This window comes from Schistocerca cancellata, chromosome 4 (genome assembly GCF_023864275.1).
Source record: "Schistocerca cancellata isolate TAMUIC-IGC-003103 chromosome 4, iqSchCanc2.1, whole genome shotgun sequence".
Taxonomy (NCBI): domain Eukaryota; kingdom Metazoa; phylum Arthropoda; class Insecta; order Orthoptera; family Acrididae; genus Schistocerca; species Schistocerca cancellata.
In genome coordinates, this window is record NC_064629.1 from 891,631,690 (window position 1) to 891,648,607 (window position 16,918).

At 35.9% G+C, this 16,918-nt stretch overlaps 1 protein-coding gene across 1 annotated transcript in view; it reads left to right on the forward strand.

Annotated features, from left to right (window-relative positions):
* LOC126185051 (uncharacterized) overlaps nt 1-16,918 on the forward strand; it is a 707,909-nt gene that overhangs the window by 337,028 nt on the left and 353,963 nt on the right. Inside the window, exons 39-40 of the mRNA XM_049927806.1 lie at nt 1,532-1,674; nt 1,844-2,083. Coding sequence (XP_049783763.1) covers nt 1,532-1,674; nt 1,844-2,083 — 383 coding nt within the window. The remainder of the gene's footprint in view (nt 1-1,531; nt 1,675-1,843; nt 2,084-16,918) is intronic.

Genomic DNA, 16,918 nt, shown 5'->3' on the forward strand with positions numbered 1-16,918 from the left:
CTGTTGCACCTTATCACTACATTATTTTAAATAAGCTGTCAGGTTTGGAAGGAAGAGCTTAGAGTGATCTATTTACAAAAAGTAATCTGTGATAAAATCATACAGTCACAGTGCAGATCATAATGATGAGAGACCTTTTACCTGAACACTAAAATTCACATCTCATCTCTTAGGGACCTATCCAATGTATCATTCTTCATGAGCTCTGTAATACCACTGATGTATTGACTCAACAATAAGTGTTTTACTAGCTGTAGTCTGTGCCCCTTGATACAACTTTATAATACTCCATAATTCTCTTTTCATCATAATTCCCTGATACCTGATACAGTGACTCATTATATCATAGAGTGGTTTAGACAATATTATAAGAAGGAAAGTTGCTATTCACTGTACAGCAGAGATGCTGAGTTGCAGATAGGCATAACAGAAACACTTTCACAGTTAAAGCTTTCGGCCATAAGCCTTTGTTGGCAATAGACACACATATGCACACACACATTCTCACACAAATGCAACTCACATACATGACTGCAGTCTCAGGCAACTGAAACCACTCTGCGAGCACCAGAACCAGCACATGATAGTAGTGGTGATTGGGTGGTGGTAAGGAGGTGGCAGGGGGGGGGGGGGGGGGGGGGAGGGATAGTATGGTGGGGATGGCAGACAGTGAAGTGCTGCAAGTTAGATGGAAGGCAGGGGTGAGGTGGGGAAGAGAAATAAAAAAACAGGGTGTGGTGGTGGAATGTAACAACTAAAAGGTCAGAATCCTAAACCTCTCATCTGGTTCAGCTGCAACCACTATCTGTATCAAAGGTGAGGACACCCTATCCACATTCCTCCAGAACCTCAACAACTTCTCCCCCATTTACTTCTCCTGGTCCTACTCAACCCAACAAGCCGCCTTCCTAGATATTGACCTCTATCTCGAAGAAGGCTACATCAGTACCTCAGTCCACATCAAACCTACTAACCACCAGAAATACCTCCACTTCGACAGCTGCCACCCATTCCATACCACCAAGAAGTCCCTTCTGTGCAGCCAAGCCACCCATGGTTGCAGGATGTGCAGTGTCAAGCAGTCCCTCTCGAAATATACTGAGTCTCTCACTGAAGCCTGCACTTTCTTATGGCAAGGGCTCTGGATGTCAAGGTCCTCAGCTGTGACAGAGCCCCACCTTCTGGCACCTGTACTTATATGGTAAACCAGTATATAATCAGTACCTCTACAGCTCCTCACAGCTGCACTTGACGGTGACAGGCAGCTGTCTCATTGAAATAGTTTGCAGCTTCCACAGCACTAATTAATGCAGTGCCTTAGAAGCTTTCAAGCAGTTGTTGTGTTGATAAAGCTTCTAACAGCACACTATCAATGCTACGCAGCTTTTACTACATTCACTGCATATACTCTTTTCTTATAAATATTGTTCTGCTATTTGCATCCATGTGTCAGAAATTTTATTGTGAGGTAAAAGCTACAAGTTTTGTTCTTATCCTGTGTAATGCATATTTCCATCAATTTTTTCCACAGGCAAGTAGTACACATAAATTTTACAAACGTGGTGCCCTGACTGGAAAAATATTAATATATGATAACATGAATTACACAGTTGAAGTTACAGGAGAAACTCCATTCAAAGATTTTGAAAAAATTGAAGCCATAGGGCATTATTAGTGAGTACAAGCAACTTCAGTCAACTCATTGTTATCTTTGATTATATGTTTAGGACCTTCATTCCTATCACTGTATATCTTACTTAAATTTAATGTGTTTTATATTAATCCTAGTGAATTCAGTATTTGCTAAAGAAATTCTGATTCATTATTTTAACAATACTTTTAGTTTTCAGAAAAGTTCTGGGGCTTTGAAAGCAGCTCTTAACTTACCAGTTTTTAAAGGACATCTTCTAGGAGAATGGAAGTGGATATTGAAGGAAGATATGAAAGTTTTGGTTGAAGGTTCTGTGGAAAGCAAATCTTTTACAAAACATGGAACTGTGGAGATGTTCTACCAGAATATACCTAGCAGAACTCGATATGTTGCTATTGGAGTGGATGTTAATCTCAACAAAGGCATTTGGCAGTAAGTTTTACGGTTAAGGAAATTCGTTCTCAACAAACTAAAGAACAAATGCATACAAAAAATGTTTCAAGTAACTGTTTGAAAAACTGTGGTAATGAAAAAGCTTATAGACCATGTGTAAGAATTACAACTTCTTAGTACTTTAACAACCCCCTTTGTTATGCACAATTGGAAGACCGTTAATTGTAATAAATGTTCATGGAGTTAAAATATTATTCGCCAGGTCTAGTGGTAGTTTTGAAGAAAAAAATACTCTTCTTATTTTCTAAGGATCTCTTCCAATCCATTGCTTGAAGTTCTTATGTCTGGAAGCCAGGATGTCTTGTAGATCTGCAAACCATATAGGTTGATATGTTTCTTGAAATAACATAGACGACAAACTGATTCATACATAATTATCATTTTTAATATTCCTAGATGTCTTTCTGTCATCAATTACAATGTTCCCTCATCAAAATACATTAAATTCAGTAACACAATAGAACAATTATGGTAACATATATTCATATAAACAAAAATATATCTTTTTGTAGTACAGTAATTTTATGAAATTTGTTTTGAATCACAGGGGTTAATTGTGTTAGCATGTCATATACTATTTTACAGCTGGAGTGTAAAGCATTTCAGATAAGATTGAAGAAAGGATAAGATCATAAATTTGAAAATATACATGGTCCAAATGGCTTATTGCATGTTACACACCCCCTGAGAGTATCGCTTGCATTCCACTGCGAAGGAAAGTCTCACAGGAATGCACAATGTTTACAAATTTGAAAAGTAGAACATGCAGTAAAACAAGTTTTTTTGAAATATCATCATAGGTTACTGTTGTCTGAATAGTTGAAGACAGGTAAAAGGAGGCATATGGTGTGCGCTGAATTGGAGGGTGGTGTCCGACGGTTCTTCATTCAGCTGATGGTCTTGATGATTTTTTTTTAGGATTGGACACAACTCCCAGGTTATTTCCTACAACATTTCACAGTGTATCAGCTTCAGAATCCAATGTTCCCTAATCACATACATGAAATATTTCATAAGAAAATTGCAAGGTAAACAAGGCTCTCAGAATCTGAAGGAAAAAAAAAACTAAATAAAAAACAGAAAGAAATAAACAGAGAAATGTCAAAATGACTTCTTAACTGATTTGAATTTAAGTGAAAAGAATACTTGGCTAACCCTTAGACAAAAGCAAATGCTAACTCATCTTATGGGGGCGTGGGGAAATTAAAAAGTTTGCTTCTTGCAAAAAGAATTTTAGATTTTGTCAGATGTAATTATGCTGTTGAATTTTGTACAAATACTAATTATCAATATTATAAAAAAAAAACAATTATACTACCACAAAATTGTAAAGCAAATATTAATGTATTAGTGGTAACAAGACTAATACTAACACTCAACAATCAGTAAATTTTAACTTGGATACAGAAAATAATAAGATAAATGATTTGTTCTCTTATACACTTGACCTCCCAAAGTTATGTAATTTTTTGAAAAGTTAATACTGTTTTGAAAACAGTCTTTTCTGTTAGTTTCATCATAACTGTAAAATACAATACCACTTGCAATATCGCAGATTATGATACCAAATTCACTACTGAAAAATGTGATACCATATCTTAGAAGCAAGTCCTCTGTGCCTTTTTGGCACTACCATGGCTTACAATAACATTTTATATTGTGAGTAGTCCATGAAATACTGTGTGCAGCATAGACACCACTAAAATGTCAAAGCATTTGATAAAGTTCTGTGTGCTACATAAACACTTCTTAGTTCCAGGATACTAGATTATGTGTATAGTAGTTGAAATATAAGTCCGGTGTGCTAACATGGCACAACTTCAATTGAGGATATCATTCTGTAAAATCTATCACATAACCAAAAGTTCTTTCTGACAATTTAAGTTCAAGTCTAGTTGAGGATACCATGTAGTGTGTTTAGACACAAAGCCAAGTTCATTATCAGTTCGGTTCAACTCATGGTTGAGGATACTATACATCATCAATGAAATAACATATTTATAAGCACCTATGGTGAATGTCCATAAAAACATGTCATGTAACCAACACTTAAAGCACAAAAATGAACATGTCCTCCCTAGATCATGGGATTGGCTGAAATTTACATACCATTTCCGGTTGAAAATTCACTTAAAGTTACATAGAACTGAAAAATGTCCACTTAGGTAATACACAAAATTATATACTATACACATATAATATTATGTATCAAAGTTTGTGAAACAAGTGCCCACAGGTTTCAATAACTCTCCTGATACCTCTTACGCACTTCGGTGAAGATAGGGTTTGTTTGTTTCAGAGTTTTGTATCATAGACATCTATGTAAAATTGCATGATGCCTTGTACACTGTTTACAAGTAGTTCAAATTCAAAGAATAGTATACGTATATTACTAGTTACCAGACAGTATCTTCAAAGTATTTACAAAAATGATGGAAAGTTATGCACTATTTGTGGGGTATAGCTATAGTATTTAATGGCAAAGTAGCTTTGTATGTGTTAGTATCATTCAAGAACCATCCCCATACTCATAGTTACTTACATAAATAACAAAACATCAAAGAAAAATGCAGTGGCACTAAGATATTTACAAGTCATTGTGTGGGATATGGTCACGTTGAAACACTTTAAAACTAGAATTCCTGTACAGATAAATGTTGATCATTACATGTTTCGAGAAGTCACTATATGGTTGTAACACTTGGTGCACATAAAGCACAAGACAAATTCAGCATAAGTCTCCCATCTGGGGTAAAATGTTTCAAAAACCTAGTATATACCTCATCATGTTTTCAGAGAAGTAACAATGTAACTTCCACCTCTCAACAAATTTTCAGAAACAGTAATGAAACAGTTGTATGTTTCAAGTATATAGTCTGATACAATAAGTAGTTCAGTTTATAAAGCCTTTTGAGTACTGAATACATCAACCATCAAGTGTTCAGATGTGTCATCCTGACTTACCTCATATGATTCAGTGTAAATATAAAAAATTTCATGAGTTCAGAAATAAACAGTTTTCGCTTCTCATACCTTTCAACGGTGTGCAAGTATGTAGTGTGTGGGTGTATTTGTTAATTCAATAAAAACATTCTCCAGTTTACTTCCTATTTTCAAGTGTCATGTTCTTCACATTAATTAACAACAAGATGCTTAATCATGTTTCAGTGTACAGATTTCTGACATGTTGCCTAATTACAAAAGATGTCACACTGCACATAGACTCAACCTTTCTGCATAAATATTATTGAGTATTTACTTGCATCTGTTCCAAAAACAACTTGCATTACAAACTTTGCTGACTGTGTGTGTCTTTCATAAACTTTTCCACAGTAAGAAGAGACAGGCTCCCTAACCAGTCCGTACCAAATATCATTCTCATCATTGGATCACTAATAGATCAGTACTTCATTACATACATCAAATATCTCCTCATTGCATCAACATAATAACTCCACCTCATATCCTCATAATATCAACTCATTACTCCACTAAGTACTCCATAATAATAATCACCTAAGAAAAATCACCTGCTTCACATTACACAATAGATCAACCACACAAAACACCACATAGCAGCAGACCTCACAACTGGTATAGCTTTTCCTCTAACAATAGAAACAGACATTACACTATTTACATGTTTTATTATTTTGCTGTATGTAATCATTAAATTGCTTGCACAACTCATTGTTATATATATAATCATATTACTTCAACTTATGGGTCAGAAAGTTAATACTCCTTCCTGTCACTTCTTTACTTTCAAATAAACTTCATATATATACCTCTTGGTTCATCCCTATGAAATTCCCAAACCACCTTCCCTACCCTCTGGCTCCTACCCTTGTAACCGCTCCCAGTGTAAGACCTGTCCCATGCACCCTCCCACCACCACCTACTCCACTCCTGTAACCCGGAAAGTGTACACGATCAAAGGCAGAGCACGTGTGAAAGCACCCATGTGATTTACCAACTGACATGCCTACACTGTGAAGCCTTCTATGTGGGAATGACCAGCAACAAACTGTCCATTCGCATGAACGGACACAGGCAGACAGTTTTTGTTGGTAATGAGGATCACCCTGTGGCTAAACATGCCTTGGTGCACGGCCAGCACATCTGGGCACAGTGTTACACCTTCCGGGTTATCTGAATACTTCCCACTGACACCAACCTATCAGAACTCCGGAGATGGGAACTTGCCCTTCAGTATATCCTCTCTTCTCGTTATCCGCCAGGCCTCAACCTCCGCTAATTTCAAGTTGCCACTGCTCGTACCTCACCTGTCATTCAACAACATCTTTGCCTCTGTACTTCTGCCTCGACTGACATCTCTGCCCAACCTCTTTGCATTTACATATGTCTGCCTGTGTCTGTATGTGTGCGGATGGATATGTGTTTGTGTGCGAGTGTATACCTGTCCTTTTTTCCCCCTAAGGTAAATCTTTCCGCTCCCGGGATTGGAATGACTCCTTACCCTCTCCCTTAAAACCCACATCCTTTTGTCTTTCCCTCTTTCATGAAGAAGCAACCTTGTGTTGCGAAAGCTTGAAATTTGTGTGTGTGTGTGTTTGTGTGTTTTTTATTGTCTCTATCAACATACTAACGCTTTTTGTTTGGTAAGTTACAGCGTCTTTGTTTTTTTAATATATATATATATATATATATATATATATATATAGTTATAATAGAAGGAAACATTCCACGAAGGGAAAATATACCTAAAAACAAAGATGATGTGACTTACCAAATGAAAGTGGTGGCAGGTCGACAGACACACAAACGAACACAAACATACACACAAAATTCAAGCTTTCGCAACAAACTGTTGCCTCATCAGGAAAGAGGGAAGGAGAGGGAAAGACGAAAGGATGTGGGTTTTAAGGGAGAGGGTAAGGAGTCATTCCAGTCCCGGGAGCGGAAAGACTTACCTTAGGGGGAAAAAGGACGGGTATACACTCGCACACACACACATATCCATCCACACATATACAGACACAAGCAGACATATTTAAAGACAAAGAGTTTCAAGCATATATAGGCAGGATAAAATTGTAGAGTAGATTACGGTAAAAGGGGAAGGTGAATACAAAGTGAAACTACTGGTAAAAACAGAAAGAGAAAATAAAGAGAAAAAAGAGAAATAAGACGACAGGAAAGATTTCGAAATGCAAAGGCGACAATAACAAACGTAATTGTTGGGTTCAAATTAATGATATGGTTATAATAGAAGGAAACATTCCACGAAGGAAAAATATACCTAAAAACAAAGATGATGTGACTTACCAAATGAAAGTGGTGGCAGGTCGACAGACACACAAACGAACACAAACATACACACAAAATTCAAGCTTTCGCAACAAACTGTTGCCTCATCAGGAAAGAGGGAAGGAGAGGGAAAGACGAAAGGATGTGGGTTTTAAGGGAGAGGGTAAGGAGTCATTCCAGTCCCGGGAGCGGAAAGACTTACCTTAGGGGGAAAAAGGACGGGTATACACTCGCACACACACACATATCCATCCACACATATACAGACACAAGCAGACATATTTAAAGACAAAGAGTCTTAATATATATATATATATATATATATATATATATATATATATATATATATATATATATATATATATATATATATATATAGTTATAATAGAAGGAAACATTCCACGAAGGAAAAATGGTCTTTAAATATGTCTGCTTGTGTCTGTATATGTGTGGATGGATATGTGTGTGTGTGCGAGTGTATACCCTTTTTTCCCCCTAAGGTAAGTCTTTCCGCTCCCGGGACTGGAATGACTCCTTACCCTCTCCCTTAAAACCCACATCCTTTCGTCTTTCCCTCTCCTTCCCTCTTTCCTGATGAGGCAACAGTTTGTTGCGAAAGCTTGAATTTTGTGTGTATGTTTGTGTTCGTTTGTGTGTCTGTCGACCTGCCAGCACTTTCATTTGGTAAGTCACATCATCTTTGTTTTAGGTATATATATATATCCTCAAAATTTACCAAGCATTGTGTATAATACACTGTGTACTAATCTCATTACTCCTGCAATTATACAACCTTTTACATTTACTTGTTTACTGTTTACTGGTTACTCAGGGTGTTCAACATAGTTTCATATACTTGTACATTTTGTAAAATTCCATTACCTTACCTTTTTGGTATAATCGAACAAGTTTTTCTTTTATACAAACAGAAAAACATCCTCCTGCATTACTTTTGTACTCAGAAAATGATCAAATAGATGTGAACTCTGTGAATTTTACATAATCAGTGTAGTATAGGTTTTATGTTTCTGTTTACTGTCAAAAGTGACTGTTCACCAATGTTTCCGCCAACCTAGAGGGTTTCAGTTTAACCTGTCACCTCTACTATCATTATCTCTAACATGAGGGGGGGGACTGGTTATTATTTGTCCACTGTCCATGTCTATTTTCAAAATTCCTACCACCATTTCTGTTCCCAGGATTTCTATTCTCATAAAACTGTTAGTCATCACAGTTTGGTTCTACATCCTGATAATTTCTAAAATTATTTGGATTCCCATCATTCCTCCCCAAAGTGTTGTTGTTATGTCCTTGGTTAAAATTGTCATTATTATTAGCATTTCTATTATGATCGTGGTTACTCCAGTTTGGCCTCCTGAAATCAGTACTATGTTGGCCAAACCAGTTATACACCCTGTCCAACTGCTTTACATATTTTAGGAACTGGTCTACCGAATCATGTGACCCATAAACTAACCCCATTTGAATTCTTTCTGTTGGACTTCTCTTAAGTGCATCTATGTGAGTTAATTCATCAAAAGGTTGGTCTAAGTGTGCAAGTTTCATGATCTGGTCTTTGCAAAACTCTTTCATATCCCCCTCTCTGCTCCCTGTACATCGAACCATTTAAAAACTCACTCTTTATTCTTGCCTGTTCAGTGTCAGACCAAAACTTTTTCAAGAAACACTTTTCAAATTCATCTGTGGTTAAATTGCTATACTCAAGTTGGTGGCACATGACAAGGCTTCCCTTCTAATGATCTTTTAATAAATTTAATTTTTAATTCATCACTCATATTAGGAAGAAAACTATCATGGCAATGTTGTATAAAACCAACTGGATGAAAATGTTTGTCACCAAGGAAACACTTTAGTGGATAGTAGGATAGCTTGGGTGTCCTACATTGCAGAATGTTTTTAGATAAGCCTCATCTTGTAACTGTTGTACTTGTTTTTTGATAATAGTGACATCACTATGTAAGTCTGCCATATTTGAGTCTGTTAGCTCGGTTATCTTCTGAACATTTTCATCTACATATGAGGTGTTACTGTATATTTTTTCATTTAGCTTATTTATAAAGTTTACAGCTTGTTTACTAGTGTCTCCAAGAGCATCTTTACATCTAACTTCAACAGCACCTATCTCAGATTTGAGATACTTGTCTACTTCCACAATTTTTGTTTCGAAAGATTTTATTTTGGACTTTAAGGCCTCTACTTTGCCCTCTACTTGTTTCACATCTTCATCTATAACTCTCGCTTGAGAAAACGTACTAATTAAGTCTGTTTTAACATTAGAAATTTGTGCATTAAGCTCTGCTCTAATGACATTACATTCTCAGACTATTGACTTTTCAAGTTATTTACAAATTTTTTCCACTGATGACTGTTTTTTTCAAGTTTTTCACTATTTTTTCAAGTTTTTCACTACTTTTTCCATTGATGACAATAATGCAATAAACATGTCTTGTAAATTTAACCATTTGGGTTTTTCACTCAGCATGGTTTTGCTTATGTGTGACTGTACTTGTTTCCCACAGTCTCGACTCGAATCTAACAAACTACTGCCTAAAAATCCTGAGTCTGTACTGATTTCATTTAAGAGGAGCCGGCACGATCCATCTCCTCCATGTTAATTTTAGCAAATAGAATGAACATTTTTTCTAAAACCATTAATCATATTGCTCTGAAATTTGGACTACATTTTCAGTGCATATTTCTCTACAAAGTTATAATGCCATGTTAAGAAATTTTATTGGTTTTTGTTTTACAATATTTTTAAACAGATGCTTATTTTTTTCTCTAATATTTTGCCATTTTTCTTCTATAACTCTTGAATTGTACAATATTTTTTACAATTTGTTATAAAAATGAAGGAAACAAAGTAAACAATATTGCGTATAAATTTCATTGATGTACTGTTAGCAGTTTTAGAGAAAATGTTCCTCAAAAATGAAAATTTTAAAGTTACGGGAAATGGCTTCCAACGTTTTTTAATATATTCCTGGCCCATGTGATGGATTATCAGCATCCTCTTCTTTTTCGAATGTTAGTTTCCTTTTCACTGGTCTTTTCTTCCCGTTTGCTGCATGTTGTAGGCTTTTGTCTCATCTTGCTGCACCTCTTAGTCTTTCTTCATCAATTAGGCGCATTGTGGAAATGGTGTTGGGTCCTGTTTGAAAACCTTAACCTTTCAGCACATCACATTTGATAATGTTTCCTTGATTGTATGTTGCCACTGCATCATACACTCCAAACTGCAATGTTTTTATTTGTACAAACACTCTTTTGGGAATCCTAATCCAACTTCAATTATTTACACTTTCATTTGGATTTTGTGTTTTCCCATGAAAACACTTTTTCAGTAAACTTGACTGTGGTAAATCTCTGAATATGGGCTTAATTATATCAACTGCATCATTTGGCAAACTCTTTTTATGGGCATATTCCTTTTGTGATTGGTACTTACACCATGAGTTATCACCTATGGGGCACATTGCGTGTTGTGGATGCTCATTTATTGATGGAGTACGAAAAAAACAATGCCCATACAGCTCTCCTCATATGCTCAATGCTTTTTGTATTTTGCCTAATTGCACACACATGATACCTCTGCAATCTATCAACTGCTTCACCTGTCAGTCTTCCTCTTCCTCCAAGAGTCTTACCATCACAAAGCTTCTGGGATCTTAATGTCTACTTTAGTTTGTGCAAGCGAGCCCCCATGCACTTCTGCACATGTCCAATGCACTCCTGTTTTTTAATGTGAATTTCATTGCCATAAGGTTTGAGTTCCTCTACAGCTTTATACCTCTTAGAATCACCATCTCCTAAATAGTTAGTGTATCGTACATTATACCACTCCTGTGATCTGGAAAAAATTGCTTTCACTCCCTCTACTTCCATCGCTCCACTCATTCTGTGAAAAACTGCTTCACAACCTTCACTATGTTCATCCTTGGTATTGCCCTTACATCTACAATGTTCTGAGAGAATAGCAACATCAATTACTTTGCTACTGTCTCCACTGCTAGCTGTCACAACTCCATTTACAGATTTATGACCTCTAAATTGCCATGATCCATCTAAAGCAACAGTTAAATCTCTACAATTCCCATTATCTGTCACAGCTTCTTCAATAGCTTTCTTCATTGTTGCTTGAGCAATATCTTCAGCAGAAGAGCCCACCAATTCATTATAAAATCCAAACTTAGTTGGTGGTTTTGGCAAGTTCATAATTCCACATTGTCCTTGCAGCACTGCCCTTGCCAATGCAACGCAAGCCAAACACTAGGCCTAACATTTATATCATACGCCTTCTTTCTACTATTATCACAATGGGGAATACTGTTAGAATTAGAAAACAAAACTTCTGCAGCACATTTGTTACACTTCAATAACATTTTACATGCCAAACCGATGTGTGAAGTTATTTTCAATTCCAGTCCTCTTTCTTGGCAAACTTGGCATAATACGTTATGTTTCAAAATATTAGAGAGCAAGGAAATGTTAATTGTTTCATTCACATCATTACTGTCACTTTCATAGTTCTCAAATTTTTCTTTGCTGTAACAAAGTTTCTTGCTGGAGGAAGTTCTATCACATTCATTTGGAGTAGTCGGTGAAGCAGTCTGAGCAGCATGTCCCTTCAAAACAACAAAAGATTTCTTCTTCCAACCAGTGTGCCTTTTCTTAAACACTCGATTACTGAAACGGAGCACATTGATATCCACGAACCAAATATGTAAAACAGGTACGAGCAAAATTTGTCAAATATGCAAAATTGAACAGCTAAACAAACCCCAGAAGTCACAGTATAGCATTTATGTTTACTGATATGAACAGTCACTTGTCACAGAGATAAAACCATACAACATTGGAAAACAAAACATTGTCTAATTCCGCAGAGATACCCTGCTTGCAGCCAGCGAGCAGTGCCGTCAGAGGTGACACACAAAGTTGCTACAACCGTTTATGCAGTGCGTCAACTTTGCAGCAATAAAAAAACACACTTAGAATTCACTTAGAAGGGTGAAACTTGATTTGTTTTACTCAGAAAACTCCAAATAATTTTATAATGAAAAAAAAAAAAAAAAAACGTTACTTTTGTCATTTTCATCATTCCAGCTCCCCTTAACTGTTTAGGTTGAGTATTGTCTAATACATCCTGAAACATGTCTTTATTGGCTATGTCCTGTTTAAAGTCACTAGTTGAAGCTGGTAGGTCCGGCATATTTATTTCATTGTTCTGATCCTGACCCATTTTTTCATAACTTTGTTCATAAATTGTCAATGCAAGAAAAAACCAGTCAGAATGTTCACACAACACTGGACTGAGAAAATACAAAAATTAATGTTTTAATTGGTACTTAGCTTATTATTGTCCTGGATTGGGTAGGTGGCATCAAGTTTACTTATAATGCTTCAGCCTTTTACAACCATGTATGTCCATAGTGTCGCATCATTCCAAAACTTCTCCACATGTACTATGTCAAACTGTATTTAGTTTAAAATCATTCCACTTTGCAACACAATTATATCCTTTTTGGTCACCTGAAACATAAACACAGTCAAAAATCCAAACATAAAAGTATTGTGGTCACAATGGCACTACTTTAACAATCTCATTTGTTATTCACAATTGGAAGCTCTTTAATTGTAATACATGTTCATTGAGTTAAAATATAGTCTGAGGATGTTAACAAGTATGAACAGTCTGGTATGTTACTCTTATATCGATGGCTGCGTTGTTCAAAATGATGCAATACTTATACACAATGTTAAATGGTTGTCTCTTAGGGAAAATTCATGTATAAATGATGAATGTAATCACATGGTGAATCCAGTGCAAATTCAATTATGCATGATCAGCACTGTATTTTCAGAGTCAGACTGGTTTACATATTTATGATTTAATGTTTGCTTTATAATAAGGTAGGTGAGACATTCCTTATATGATTGTGTCTCTATCATTGAAATATCCTCACGTTGTACATCTGTGTCAGCTTTATAGGTCAAATTATGACAAACTCTAAACTTAGATTGTGTAAGATTGTTAGTATTTATACCTTAACTTTCCATCATTATTAAACGGTGTTTCATTTTGATTTACTCTCCTGTGCTCAGATAGCATACTGTCATGAATAGAAATTATTTCAAATTGTGTAACAGAGCATGGTATAAATTCCTAACAGCTCTTCATTCACTTTAACATTAAATTACCTAAACTATAACAAAATATTCTCCCACAATATAAACCTCAATATTAGTATCACATAACCTTCAATCCATCACAAGAGTTTCAAATGTAACACATCAACAACTGTCTCCATAATGCTCTAAACATCAATAAATTCTTAATTCACATAATTAAATTTCGTGACTACCCACCATATTTTTAACACACTACAACATACCTGGTCTCTCAAAGCACACTCTCATAATCTGACAAGTATCTCCAGTTTGCTTTATCCATTAAATAATGTTCCATCTGACATAGCTTACAAATGACAAGGTTTTGTCTTCTTACAAACAATCGTTATTCATATCTTACTTTAAAAGTGTGCACATCATTAACTTTGGCTGCTGTTAAGAGACATTACTATGAAACAGTAGAATGGTTCGTAGTCTGACACACTGATCTCATACCAAATTTAATGAATGGGTATATTACAGAACAAAGAGAAATTAGTACAAACATAATTCACATTAACACAAAATCTACTTCATACTTTTAGCTGACATAGTACCACACTTTGACAGGAAGTTTTCCTTGATTGATAGAACAATAAAGTTATATAGTTGGGCCAGTCAACTAGTTCTTTATGAGCTGCATTTTACTTATTAATGACTATTTTATGGGTCATGTTTGTAGAGTTTTAACTCTGTAACATTGCGCATTCCAAATAACTTCTTGGATTTTGGGTAGCTTAGCCTATAGGCATTAGGGTGCGAGTTTTCCTTGATTTCAAAGAGGTCTATATAGATGTCAAAAAATTTCTTTATTTCTGAAGTCATCGATTTAGATTTTTCCTGTGTTTTTACTAAAACCACATCTCCTGTCCTGAACTGTACTCCTTTACTTCTTGCATCATGTCTCCATTTCCTTACCTCTCCTTGTCTTTTCATAGTGTTCCTAACAGCTGTCTCCCTTTCCTGGGGTGTCATAGTTTGACACGGTGGGAAATCAACATTCTCAGAAACCAAATTTGCAGGTCGTCTATTGAACATTACTTCATAAGGTGAAAAACCAGTGGATGAATGCTGTAGGCTGTTCATTATATCCTCAAAGTCAGTAACATTTTCAATCCAATTAACATGATTTTTACTACAATATGTTCTGCAAAGCCTTCCAATTTCCCTCATGTACCTTTCTGCTGTGTTACTTGATGGGTGACAGACCGAAATCAAAATATGTTTTATTCCTGTATCTTCAATAAAATTTTTCCATAATTTAGATGTAAACTGTGATCCATTATCAGACATAATGGACTGGGGTGTACCAACATTTGTGAAATAATGATTTGTCAGCTTGATGATAATTTGTTTACTGGTTGCTTTCTTTAATGGATACAATTTTATAAATTTAGAGAAAACATCAACTATAACGAAGATGTAACTGTACCCTCCCCATGATTTTGGTAGTGGTCCATATAAATCGATAGCTGTCAATTCAAGATTTTTATTTGGTGAAATTTTTTGCATCAGTCCTTTAGATATTTGGTTACTCACTTTTACTCTCTGACAACGATCACAGGTTTCAAGTTTTTTCTTCACTCTCCTACTGATATTGTAGAAGTATACATTTTCCTGTATCTTCTGTATACATTTTGTTGCTCCACAGTCTTCAAAGCTTTCATGTATCAGGTAAGATTCCCTTTTCTGAAATATTATGCCCCAAAAATTTCAGTTTATTAACTCCAAAATAACACTTTTTTACAGTCATTCTCCCTTCCCTCAATTTTAAACAGACTTGTTTAAAAAGTTTAGATGATCTTCCCAGACTTTTCCAGTTCCAAGAATATCATCTACATATACTATTAATTTTGAAGACAATTCATCACCTAATACAAAATCCAATGCTCTGATAAATTCAGCCACAGGTACATTCAATCCAAAAGGGACAACACAATATTGGTAACTTTTGCCACCATACAAAAAGGCAGTATACTTCCTAGAATCAAGTTCAAGTGGTATTTGGTGGAAACCAGATGACAAGTCTAGGCTACTCATAAACTTTGCATTATCAAATCTCTGCAGAAGTTCATCCATATTGTCAGGATGGTCATTTTCTCTAATGAAAAACATATTAAGGCATCTAGAATCAAGTACAAGTCTAACCCCACCATTTCTCTTAGACGCAAATACTAATGGGATGTTGTATGCACTTCTACTTCTTTCTGTGATCCCCCAAGTTTTCATTTTTTGGATTTCCCTTTCTACAGCTTTTTTCCTGGAGAATGGAATGCCATATGGTTTTAGGAAGAAAGGATGATGATCTCTGAGTTGAAGTCTGCACTGATAGTCTTTTACCTTCCCTAGTCTCTCAATAAAGGTATACTGAAATTCCCATAACACTTCTCTTAACTGATTTTTCTGACTTTCGCTTAGATTTACAGCTTTCTTCAATTTGACTTTGACTAATTCTTCGAAATTTCGTTCATTTATATGATCAAATGATGTGTTACCACTTATGGCTTGGTTATCTACCTTGCTTACAACAGTTTTGGTATGGTTACAAGAATTACTACAACTAAGAATGAACATTTCTGTTTTCAGAATACTATTTTTCTCAGGTTCAGTAATTATAACACTCTTATCTTCCCAAGGGAAACTTACACCCACTTTTAAGACCCAATCCATGCCTAAAATGATATTTTCTTCCAACCTTGGGACCACAAGGATACCCTGCCCAATTGCCACATTTTCAATCTCAAATGTTAACAATACTTGACTCTTAACTACCTCACTTAGCTTACCAGTGGCACCTCTGATTTTTACCCCTACAACTGGCATTTCTACAAAGTTCTTACCATCCCTAATTTTATCTCTAAATTTTTCTGATATTGCACATATGGGGCTTCCTGTATCAATAAGACAATTTCCTTCCAACTGATTTACTCTTACTTTAATGTATTGTTGTGACTCGCCGATTATTCAAAGTGCCGCCGCACAGTTACGCGCGTCCTCTACATGCGGCGCTGTCTGCCAGACATGCAGCAGCCGCGCCACCTAAGCGGCCAGCCAGCCAGCCAGCGGCCGCTAGGCTTGGACTCAGTGCTAAATTGAATGTTACCGTGTTCACATGTTTTGCTTGGTCAACTTGCTCAGTGACTTACATATGTTGTGCCGGGTTGTTATGAAATATATGTGTTTAACTTGACGTTATAACATGTATGGACAGCCTAACTCCTTTTCATCTGCCTTCCCCTCGGGAACTTCATATAATAAATCTTTTTAAAATTCTTTATAATTTCCATCTACTTCCTCCCTTTCAGTCTTCATCAAGTTTACCTGAGTGTCGGATTCTAAGTTACTAGTATC